This window comes from Rhincodon typus, chromosome 5 (genome assembly GCF_021869965.1).
Source record: "Rhincodon typus isolate 14 chromosome 5, sRhiTyp1.1, whole genome shotgun sequence".
NCBI classification, from domain to species: domain Eukaryota; kingdom Metazoa; phylum Chordata; class Chondrichthyes; order Orectolobiformes; family Rhincodontidae; genus Rhincodon; species Rhincodon typus.
The window spans coordinates 21,847,280-21,860,177 of NC_063336.1; the positions used below are offsets into that span (position 1 = coordinate 21,847,280).

At 40.7% G+C, this 12,898-nt stretch overlaps 1 protein-coding gene across 1 annotated transcript in view; it reads left to right on the forward strand.

Moving 5' to 3' along the window:
• Window positions 1-7,459, forward strand: part of LOC109915660 (armadillo repeat-containing protein 2) — a 29,588-nt gene extending 22,129 nt beyond the window's left edge. The window contains exons 4-6 of the mRNA XM_048596693.1: window positions 3,026-3,356; window positions 5,611-5,733; window positions 7,329-7,459. Coding sequence (XP_048452650.1) covers window positions 3,026-3,356; window positions 5,611-5,733; window positions 7,329-7,459 — 585 coding nt within the window. The remainder of the gene's footprint in view (window positions 1-3,025; window positions 3,357-5,610; window positions 5,734-7,328) is intronic.
• The last annotated feature ends 5,439 nt before the right edge of the window (window positions 7,460-12,898 follow it).

Consider the following 12,898-nt stretch of genomic DNA (forward strand, 5'->3'; position numbering starts at 1 on the left):
ATAAATCCACAATCAGGACTGTCCGGGCAGACCCATTGTTTCAGCCTGCTCGTGCCCCACAGAACTCATCTCTTCCTACCTTGACTCAGTCTTCTCACCCCTAGTCCAATCCCTACCCACATACATCCATGATTCATCTGATGCCTTACCCCAGTTTCAAAACTTCCAGTTTACCGGGTCCAGCCACCTCCTCTTTACCATGGACGTGCAATCCCTTTACATGTCCATTCCCCACCAGGAAGGTCTTAGGGCTCTCCGCTTCATCCTGGAGCAAAGACCAGAATCATCCCCACCCACCACCACCCTCCTCCACTTGGCCGAGCTTGTCCTCACCCTCAACTTCTCTTTCAACGCCTCTCATTTTCTTCAGGTAAGAGGGGTTGCCGTGGGTACACGCATGGGCCGTAGTTATGTCTGTCATGGGGTACGTGAAACATTCCTTGTTCCAGTCCTATTCCGGCCCCCACCCACAACTCTTTCTCCGATACATCAATGATATCATCGGTGCTGCTTTCCTCTCTCGTCTGGAATTAGAAAACTTCATCAATTTTGCCTCCAATTTCCACCCTGCCCTCACTTTCACCTGGTTTATCTCTGACTCCTCCCTTCCCTTCCTGGACATTTCTGGGGATACACTGGCCACTAATATCCACCGCAAACCCACTGACTCCCACAGTTACCTGGACTATACTCCTCACACCTCACTTCCTTTAAAGACTCCATCCCATTCTCTCAGTTCCTCCGTCTCCGTCGCGTATGTTCAGATGAGGCCAACTTTGATAAGGGAGCCTCCAAAATGTCCACCTTCTTCCTCAACTAAGGAATTCCAGCTCCGTTGTCGACAGGGCCCTCAACCAGGTCGGACCCATCTCCTGCACTTCTGCCCTCACCCCTTCTCTTCCCTCCCGCAGCAGCGATAGGGTTCCCCTTATCCTCACCTACCATCCCACCAGCATCCATGTCCAGAAGATCATCAGACGCCATTTCCGCCACCTCCAGCGAAATGCCACTACCAGACACATATTCCTCTCCCGTCCTTTGTCCTCCTTCCACAGGGACCGTTACCTCTGGGACACCGTGGTCCACACTTCCTTCACCTCTAACACCTCCCCACAGCCCTACGGCACTTTCTCCTGTAACCGGCGAAGGTGCAACACCTGCGCATTTACCTCCTCCCTCCCCAGTATCCAAGGGCACAAACATACCGTCCAGGTGAAACAACACTTCACCTGTACTTCCCAGAATCTAGTTTACTGCACTCGCTGCCCACAATGTCTCCTTTACATTGGGGGAAACGAAGCGTAGACTTGGTGACCGCTTTGCAGAACATCTACATTCTGCTCACAAAAAAGACCCTGAACTACCTGTTGCCTGCCACTTTAATGCACCACCCTGATCCCTGACCAACATCTCTGTCTCTGATTTGCTGCAATGTTCCAGCGAAGCACAACGCGAGCTAGAGGAACAACACCTCATTTTCCGCTTGGGGACTCTACGGCCCTCCAGACTCAATATTGAGTTCAATAATTTTAGGGCCTAAACTCTCCCAAGTCCCAGCCCCCTACCCCACACACCAGGCCTTGCTACCACATAGCCTGCCATTACACATCCCCTGTTGTTAGTCACTAACAGTCCCCATTAACAACTATTCACCCTCCCAACCTGATCATTAGCAACTCCTTTGTCCATTTCTGAAGAAGGGTCCAGACCTGAAACGTCAGCTTTCCTGCTCCTTTGATGCTGCCTGGTCTGCTGTGTTCATCCAGCTCTACACCTTGTTATCTCAGACTCCAGCATCGGCAGTTCCTACTATCTCCTTTGTCTGTCCAACTGTCTTTCTGTCTCTTTGGACCCTATCCTTTCATTTACTCCCTACCCCACCGACCTCCCTATTTTCTGCATATAAACTGACATTTTCCCAGCCACCATCAGTTCTGAGGAAGGGTTACCGGACCCAAAACGTTAACTCTGTTTTTTCCTTCACAGATGCTGCCAGACCTACTGGTTTTTAATGTTTGGTTGTCCCTCTGAATCACAACTTCACCATCAAGAATAATATACAAGTTGCTACAATGTCATCTTCTGGTTGAGATATTAAAATAGATTTAAGCTATCTATTCAGGTGGATATTAGAGATGCAAATTTTTAAAGAGGAACAGGAGGTTCTGGCCATGTGCCTTATCCAACGTTTCTCCTGTATAACCAAGACCAACAAAAACAGATTAACTAGTTGTCCATCTAATTTACTGTTTGGACCCTCTTGCTGTACACAAATTATCTGCCACATTTGTTTACAACTTAATTGCTGAAATTGTAAATTCATTGTGATTGATTGACTGTGAATCAGAGAATCTAGGAACAGGAGTAGCCATTTGACCCTTCAAGCCTGTTCCATCATTCAATGTGCTCATGGCTAATCCTCTATCTCAATGCCATATTCTCATTTTCTCCCCAGACCTCTTGATGCCTTTTGAAATCTAAAAAGAAAATCATTTTCTTAACTATATTCAGTGAAGAGTTTTGGGGCATCCTGAGGACATTATATAAATGCAACTTGTTGCCTTTTCTGCCATATTGACTTTCTCTCTCTTTGTATCTCTCTTTGTCATGGATGCAGTGCTGTCAGTCATCTGCATCTCTCTTTCCTTGTGTGTCTTTTCATTATTTTTCTCCTTTGATTGCTCCCTTTCTCTCCCTCTCCCTCTCTGCCCCTCTCTCTCATTTTGCTTTTCTTCCCTACACTTGGCAGAATTCAATTATGAGAAATTCTGTTTATAAATCGAGAATATAAAGCTTATTCTTAATAAAATTAATGCATAATGAAGACATCGTGTATTTCAGCATATTGGTGATGATCAAAATGTGCTGCCTCTGCCCTGATCATCCATGCACAATCACCACCTTAAAGTGAAAATTGAATAGGCTACCCTTGCTACCTGTTGTATGAAAACAGATTACGCCTGTTTTTAAAGTTGAGCTGTTTGTATTTTAGAGTAAAAGTTATGTACTGCTTTTGTTCCTCTAGGATTTAGTGGTCCGTGTGGTTTTTATTTTGGGAAACATGACTGCAAAGAACAATAAAGCAAGAGAAGAACTTTACAAACAGAAGTACAGTGTCGAGACTTTACTGACTCTATTTCAAACATACCATAAACTAGATGTTAAAGTAAAAATCACCCCAACAAAGACACAGAACAAGAGTGAAATAGATGGAACCAAGAACCAGAAACTCTCTGAGGTGGAAGATATCCTAGTAAAGCTGATAAGAGTGATTGCTAATTTATCCATAAACACGGAAGTTGGCTCTGCATTCTCTGGAAACCAGAATTGTGTGGATCTGCTTATTAAAGTACTAGGTTAGTCTAGCATTGTTGTAATATCTCATGCAAGTTTAAAAAATGTTTCACTTCATTAGTAGCTGAATGCAGTTTCAAATGCTATTCAATTAATTTGGTGAATCATGACATTTATATCAGAGTGCCCTTATATTGATGAAGTTACAATGACTAATGCAAAAATAAGTGCTTTGAAATCTGGAGTTACAATGTGACAACATTGACGATTGAGTAAAAACTGAGTTGTATGATACCAGAATAAAATGTTTTAATTACACTTAGACAATCATCCTGAATAAAACTAAATTTAAAGGTTATAATTCACCTCACCTTTAAACAAAACTATTGGATCTCCTAAAGCATTACCATGTTAAATCAGACCATACATGGTTTTATAAGCAATATGCCAAGGTGTGTAATGCAGAATACAATTTTACTTTACTAAGGTGGAGTTGTGTCATCTATAAAGATTAATTTCTGTGAAACAAGAATTAAGTGATGACCAGGTTTAATCAGTTCACAATGCTTGCTTTTACTCTCTCTGTCAGCTTGACAGTGAGAAAGCCCTTTCAATCAGAAGGTTATTTGGTTAAAGCCCACTACTGAAATAGGCTTACAGTTTAATACATTTCCCTCAGCATTCACTTACTTTATGACTATTAAAACAAACTAGCTGGTCACTTATTAATTTATTGTTTATGGGACCTTGCATGATTTGACTGACTCACGTGTCTATAAAACAACAAAGACAGAATCCTAATAGTTAATTGTCTGAGGTATTTTGAGGATATTCTGAGGATGCAAAACACACTGTACAAAGGCAAATTCTTTCCAACATTCATTAGTAATGCCATATTAATACAGGTGTAGCTATAATAATTGTAATGAGGCCAGCTGGGTGGACATCATAGAATATGAGTTCCCTGTTTGGGGATAGAACAAAGAACAGAGAACATAGAACAGTACAGCACAGTACAGGCCCTTCAGCCCACAATGTTGTGCCGAACATTTACCCTAATCCTAAGGTTTATCTAACCTCCACCCCTACCTTATACTATCATCCATATGCCTATCTAATAGCCGCTTAAATGCTCCTAATGAGGCTGACTCCACTACCCTCTCCGGCAACGCATTCCACGCCCCGACCACTCTCTGAGTAAAGAACCTACCTCTGACGTCTCCCCTATATCTACCTCCACTCATTTTAAAACTATGCCCCCTCGTAATAGCTAACTCCACCCTAGGAAAAAGTCTCTAGCTGTCTACTCTATCTATATCTCTGATCATTTTGAACACCTCTATCAAGTCACCTCTCATCCTTCGACGTTCTAAAGAGAAAAGCCCAAGCTCTCTCAACCTTTCCTCGTAAGACCTTCCCTCCATTCCAGGCAACATCCTGATAAATCTCCTCTGCACCTTTTCCAACGCTTCCACATCTCTCCTGTAATGAGGCGACCAGAACTGGACACAATACTCCAGATTTGGCCAAACCAGGGTTTTGTACAGCTGGAGCATAACTTCACAGCTCTTGAACTCAATCCCTTTATTAATGAAAGCTAACACACCATACGCCTTCTTAACAACTCTATCCACCTGGGTGGCAGCTTTCAGGGAACTGTGGACATGAACCCCAAGATCCCTCTGCTCCTCCACACTGCCAAGAATCTCTCCGTTAACCCTGTATTCTGCTTTCAAGTTTTTCCTTCCAAAATGTGTCACCTCACGCTTTTCAGGGTTAAACTCCATCTACCACTTCTCAGCCCAGCTCTGCATCCTATCAATATCCCTTTGTAACCTAGAACAGCCCTCCGCCCACCTTCATGTCATCCGTGAGTTTACTAATCCAGATGTTAATCTGGTCCAATCAGGGAGCCCTGCCTGATATATATAAACAGGAGTGTCAGACATCCTGTTCACCCTGAGAGCTGGCTGTGAGGGCACTGGATCAATGTCAAGGACTCTCCAAGTGTAAATAAAGGGTGACTTGGTGGCAGCATACTGGCCTCTGTGGAGTTATTTTAGTCGTAACTCCTATCTTTGCTTTAAATGGATTTGTACTGATTATTCAGGGATTAGACACAAATGTGTTAAAGTACTGTTTTTCTGCCATTATCGTATATGTGAAAGACATCTTTCTAAATGAGTCGAAGTCTTTTACAACTGTTATTCTCTGTCTTTCGAAAACAAGTGAAGCATTCACAGTGAAGATCTTAAGTCAGTTGAGTGAGTTATTTTTCATTAATGTGTTGATCCATTTTTGATTTTTTAAAATTAGAATGCAAAACAATTGAGAAGTGTGAAGAGCTGATGATGAATGCTGCAACAACCATCAACAACCTGTCCTACTATCAAGTGAAGAACTCAGCTGTCAGGGCCAGGCAGCTGCACATAGCTGAATGTACACTTATTATCATTTCCTCAGCTAATATTACTCCAAACATCTCACAAATATTTTAATGCTGTTAATTTACAGATTTCTTCAAAAATGTGCAGCTATTGGTGGTAGAAGTAGAATCTTTGAATATTTTAAGATAGAGGGTAGACAGATTCTTGTTAAGCAAGAGGTGAAACATTATCAAAATATGTGGAAAAGCGGAGTTAAGGTTACAATCAGATCAGATTTTATTGAATTCCAGAGCAGATTTGGGAGGCTGAAAGGCCCACTCCTCCTTGTTTGTATATTTGTATTTGTTATGGCATGTTTAGAATTTCATCAACTTTTCTTGATCTTTAAAAATTTATTGTGTGAGGATTGTGTTGATATATGCCAAAGACATATTTTGGATCTTTCTGTGACTAGCCAACTGTAGATGGTCAGCATAAAAACAGCTACGATCTAAACACAACTCAAGGGTTACAGTCACAAATGACTTTGATTAAATTGCATATCAGATTGTAAATAATCGGATGTCCAGCTAATTCATATTCAAAAGTAACTTACTTTAGTGATTTTTGTACATTCAGTTTTTTGACCTAAGATCAATATTGAATGATAAATACTAAGATGTTGTTCAATAAAGGAGAGAAATATAGAGTTCAAGAATTCTGTGTTATTCTCAACATCTAGCAGTCATTCATGGAAAAAATTAGCTGATGCTAAAAAGCCCCCACTTCCAATTGATCTTTTGGGAAATAAGTGTTAAAAGAAGAATTTTTTACATAAAAATAATAATTGAAATTGATTTTCCATTTTCTAGTTAACTGATCTTTATGGTAAAGAACAGGGAATCCAACACAAAACACTATGGCTCACAGCTTTAATCTGAAAGATTTCTATCTATTGAAAATCATTGTTTTCTGCCCTCTTTGTGACCACTGTGTAACTTTTTGCTTTCTGCACTTTACATAAACTGTTATCCATGTGACTATGTTCTCCTTAAGTTCATAAACAATACTTTTGCTATAAATTCTAATGGGGCAGCTTAATGCTTCAGCCTGAGCTAAATTATTATGTACGTAAAAATTTAGTTTGCTGTGCCTTCCAAATCCACCCTTAGCAATTTTTTAGGGATAGTGGAGACAAAAAGTTAAGTTTATTCTTAAGACTGCATTTGTAATTTGTTTGTTTTTGTTAGTCCATGTTACAAAGTTAACTTGTGTACATTGTACATTAGTTATGATTATAGAGACTGTAGCTAAGTTTGCCAATCAGTAAATCAGGTTCCTAATCCCCGAATGTTCCACACTTTTGGTGGGGGCTAAGTTCATAAATTCTACTCCTACTGCCCTCCCCACCAATATTTCCTAAGCAGTAAGACCGTGACATATATTGAAATAATTGATTCAAGAATGTTAAAACAGAGGTTGAAAGTAAATTAAATGATCAGCTTTCTAAATATCAAAGTGCATATGAATTTAATTGACACCACTAATATTTAAGGTTATTTATAAGAGATGGCCAACTTAAAAGTATAATTGGGGAGCTATATTCTTCAATATAAAGATTGAAACTTAATTTTTTTCAATAACACATCTTTCTTTATTGTTCTGTAGTGTTGATGAAGCTTTTATTGTGTAACAATATGGATGCAATATTGGAAGCTGCCCGGGTCTTTGGAAATCTCTCTCGGTCTAAGGAGGTCCGTGACTTCATTGTACAGAACAATGGTAATGTGAGAATATAATAACAATCAGCATCTTTATAAGTTGATCTAAACATCTGTTCTACTTCTGATATATTCGAGCTCTTTGGATTATAATAATTGATTGGGGAATCCAATTATGTTACCGCTTCGTAGGCTTCACAAATATTGAGAATATTGTTCTTTTGATGTGTTTCTTATAACCAAAATTGATTTAAAAATTGAGGTTTGAGTAAATCAATTTCAGATCTCCAGCATCTGCAGTTCTTTGATAACAAGGTGTAGAGCTGGATGAACACAGCAGGCCAAGCAGCATCAGAGGAGCAGGAAGGCTGACGTTTCGGGCCTAGACCCTTCTTCAGAAAATTTTCTTCAGACACTTTTCTGAAGAAGGGTCTAGGCCCGAAAGGTCAGCCTTCCTGCTCCTCTGATACTGCTTGGCCTGCTGTGTTCATCCAGCTCTACACCTTGTTATCTCAGATTCTCCAGCATCTGCAGTTCCTACTATCTCTACAGTTCTTTGTTTTGTTTAAGAAAATCGAATTGGCTTTATAATGTTCATTAATTATTTGCAAAGCCCTCTACTGTATGTAGTATTGCGATATTTGTAAATGTTGTTAATTCCTTTTCAAGCCTTGTTCAAGTTACTAGACTGTTCTCCATTCAATACATACTATTAGGAAGGTGGCTTTTATTTTCTCCTATTGTGAATCTCAGCATTTCCAACAATTGTTGTTGCATTCTTGTTGACTAAACTTAATCCTCTTGTGTTTAGGACCTTTGCTATTTTGTATAAATAGAAAAATGCACAACTGAAAGATGAACGAGTCCCACAGCCTGCTTTACTTTGCTGTTCTTGCTCTCTAGCCCTTTTCATTATGAAAAAGTTGCATTAAAATTTAACTTAGTCATTGAGTCATAAAGATAAACAGCACAGAAACAGACCCTTTCGTCTAACTTGTCCATGCCGACCAGATATCCTAAATAAATCTAGTCCCATTTTCCAGCATTTAGCCCATATCCCTCTAAACCCTTCCTATTCATATACCCATCCAGATGCCTTCTAAATGTTATAATCGTACCAGACTCCACCACTTTCATTCCATACACGCACCACCCTCTGTGTGAAAAAGTTGCCCTTTGGGTCCCTTTTAAATCTTTCCCCTCTCACCTTAAACCTATGCCCTTTAGTTTTGGATTTCCCCACCCCAGGGAAAAAATCCTTGTATATTTACCCTATACATGTTCCTTATGATCTTATAAACCTCTATAATGTCACTCCTCAGCCTTTGATGCTCTAAGGAAAATAGCCCCAGTCTATTCAGCCTCTCCCTACAGCTCAAATCCTCCAATGGCAACACCCTTGTAAATCTTTTCTGAACCCTTTCAAGTCTCACAACATCCTTCATATAACAGGGAGACCAGAATTGCACACAGTATTCCAATAGTGGCCCAACCAATGTCCTCTCAGCTGCAACATGACCTTCCAACTCCTTTACTCAATGCACTGACCAAAAAAGGCAAGCATACCAAACGCTGCCTTCACTATCCTATCTACCTGCAACTCCACCTTCAAGGAACTATGAACCTGACTCCCAGGTCTCTTTGTTTAGCAACATTCCCCAGGACCTTGCCGCTAAGTGTACAAGTCCTGCTCTAATTTGCCTTTGCAAAATGCAGTACCTCACAGTTAACTAAATTAAACTCCATCTGCCACTCCTTGACTCATTGGCACATCTGATCAAAATCCTGTTGTACTCTGAGGTAACATTCTTCACTGTCCACTACACCTCAAATTTTGGTGTCATCTGCCAACTTACTAACCATTCCTCCTATGTTCACATCCAAATCATTTATATAAATGATGAAAAGCAGTGGACCCAGCACCGATCCCTGTGGCACACCGCTGGTCACAGGCCTCCAGTCTGAAAAGCAACCCTCCACCACCATCCTCTGTCTTATACCTTCAAGCCATTTCTGTTTGCAAAAGCTGGTTTTCTGTCTATTCCATGTGATCCAACCTTACTAACCAGTCTACCATGAGGAACCTTGTCGAATGCCTTACTGAAGTTCATACAGATGACATCCACTGCTCTACCCTCATCAATTATTTCTGTTTCTTCTTCAAAAAACTCAATCAAGTTAGTGAGACATGATTTCCCATGCACAAAGCCAAGTTGACTATCCCCAATCAGTCCTTGCCTTTCCAAATGCATGTAAATCCAGTCCCTCAGGATTCCCTCCAACAACTTGCCCACCAGCGATGTCAGGCTCAATGATCTATAGTTCCCTGGCTTTTCCTTACCACCTTTCTTAAATAGTGGCACAACGTAAGCCAACCTCCGGTCTTCTGGCATCTTGCCTGTGGTTATCGATGATACAGATATCTCAGCAACAGGTCCGGAGATTTATCCACCTTTATGCGTTTTGTGACGTCTGTAATGTGGACATATTGACTAACTACTTTGTAGATAATTTTCACTTCCACTATAAATCTCTAAAAGTGGATTACATGTTGTTTGGAGATTCTGTCCGACATTAATAAAAATGGAAGTTGTGGTTTGATAATAATTGTGGTTTAATCCCATTGCTAAGTGGTGGTACATCCAGGTATTACTTTGCAAATGCGATCCTGGTATTATCTTATCTTTAATGGTGCACCTAAAAGAGTCGGGGAGTCAGAATGAGACAGAATGGAAACAGATTTTAATAATTTTTAAGAATCTTGACAAACAAGGGAGTCGATAGTTATCTGTGGTAGATAGGAATGTGAGGCCACAATCAGATCGCTTATGGCCTCATTGGATAGTGGCAAAGGTAGAAGGGGCTAAATGGCCTAGTCCTACTCTTAATTTGTATATTCACATTTCATAAACCTGAAACACTGGCGGGTATTTTGACCTGACAAGGTGGGAGGGTTTGAGAACAAGAAGATTAGAGAGGTTGAAAATATCTATGTGTTAGGTAGGCCTGTCGATTTCAGCATTTTCTGCAGTGTATGGAAATCACCAATCACCTGGGGGACAGGCAGGTTGATAATTTTAATATGTTGAATGCGTGCTAACAGCTTCTTTAATCTTGATTTCTGGCTGTTAAAAATGTCTGCACAAGGCCTTGTGGAACTCCTAGGGAAATCAGGCATGAGGACAGTAGGATTTGAGAGGCTGTACAAGTGACAAGCAAGAAATGTTTTAAATAAAGATCACATACCTGTTTCCTTGTCCAGATGAAACCCTTTGTTCCCTGGCCTTCTTTTGAACCAAAATGAAGAGAAGTAGTAATGCCACCAGCAAGAATGGAAGGGCAGGGACAGCTTTCGCATTGCCCTTAAACATCAGCAGCTCCATAAACAAAGGCTGAGAAGCACAGAGCACCAGCTGGCAAGAGGCAGTACCTCATGCACGGGGCTTACAGGCAATGATTAGCTTCCACAACATGACAAAGCACCAGTGCTGCAGGAAGCTCAGACTTCCATTTCGGTGATCTCTGGCATTGTAACTCCTGAAAGAAGAACTCCTGTCAAGAAGACCTGCATTATTCATGGCAGTAAATGTCACCACAATTACTGTAATCATTTTTGGCTCCCTCCAGGAAAGCAATATTTGTAGATTCTCACAATCTGCTACATACAACAGCATCTCACAATGAGTAGTGCCTTGTTTGCCAGGGCTAGGTCTTCTCAACCTGTGAGACTAGTCATGAGAGTGGATGTTCAGCTTCCTTCTGTCGCTGTCTTCAGCTCCAAACATACAGCAATCAAGATACCTCCACGTCATCCTGGTATCTTCCTTATGAAAAGAGTTTTCACCCTATCAATGTTCAGCTCCTACAATAAAAAAAAATCATCGTGGGGGAGGTGATACCCTAGTGTTATTGTCACTAGTCATCTACAGACCCGGGTAATGTTCTGGAGACTCTACCATGACAAACGGTGAAATTTAAATGAAATAAAAATCTGGAATTAAGAATCTAATAATGACCATAAAGCCATTGTTGATTGTAATAAAAATCTATCCTGTTCACTAATGTCCTTTAGGGTAGGAAACTACTGTCTTTACCTGGTCTGGCCAATATGTGACTCCAAAGCCACAGCAATGTGGTTGACCCTTAACTGCCTTCTTAAATGGCCCATCCAGTTGTATCGTGGCAGTAAATGTCACCACAATTACTGTAATCATTTTTGGCTCCCTCCAGGAAAGCAATATTTGTAGATTCTCACAATCTGCTACATACAACAGCATCTCACAATGAGCAGTGCCTTGTTTGCCAGGGCTAGGTCTTCTCAACCTGTGAGACTAGTCATGAGAGTGGAACATCTCAAAACAAAGGAACAAAACCGTTAGACCACCTGGCTTCAACTGTTTAAAAATTTGTTCTTCATTCACTCATGGGATGTGGACATCGCTGGCTGAGCCAGCATTTATTGCCCATCTCTAATTTCCCTTGGGAAGATAGTGGTGAGCTGCCTCCTTGAAACAGTGTTTGGTTCATTTGGTCCATGATGCCATTAGGGAGGCAGTTCCAGGATTCTATCCCAGAAACATCGAAACAACTGTGATATTTTTCTAAGTCAGGATGGTGAGTGACTTGGCAGGAAACTTGCAGACAATGGTGTTCACATCTATTTTTTACTATAAAAATGGGCTTGGAAGCTGCTCACTAAGGAACTGTGGTGAATTTTGCTGCAATACATCTTGTAGAAGGTACACAGTGTTACCACTAAACGACAATGATGGAGGGAGTGTATTTTTGAGGATGTGGTGCAAATCAAGTGGGCTGTTTTAACTTGAATGATGTCAATCTTCTTGAATGTTGTTGGAGCTGCGCTTCTCCAGTAAAGTGAGGAGTATTCAATCATACTCCCAACTTGGGCCCAATTGTTAGTGGACAGGCTTTGGAGATTCAAGAGGTGAGTTACTTAGTGCACGATACTGGGGCTCATTAGGAAAAATCAGGTGCTTAGTTCGCAGTGTAAAAATTGGTATACAACCTCAATTTTATTGTTTATTCATTCAGTTTATTCATAAATGGGCGTCAAATACTGGCAATGCCAGTGATGCTCACAAGTTATGAAAGAATGAAGAGAAGTTTAACTAGTTACAGGTCATACAGTTTAATGTCAGTGATGGGGAAGCTTTTAGAAGTAGTGAGCTTAATCATAACTTTCAGAAGTTCATTCAGATCAGGTTAGAGGTTAAAATTTTAAAAGCCCCTGAAACAGGAAGCTCAGCTGCCTAAACACATCCACCTCTGGTTTTAATTGGGACAGATGAGGAACAGATTTTGAAACTACCTGTGGGAGGTGGGATGATAATTTTACAGTGGGGCTGTATTTCTTCCTTTTGTTGTTCTGTTTTTTAATGTGTCAGTTGTATTTGTCAAGTGCTGGAAAACCTGATAGTTAAAAGCATGACAGAAAAGCAAAAAGGTGCAGAGCTGGATGAACACAGCAGGCCAAGCAGCATCATAGGAGCAAAAAGG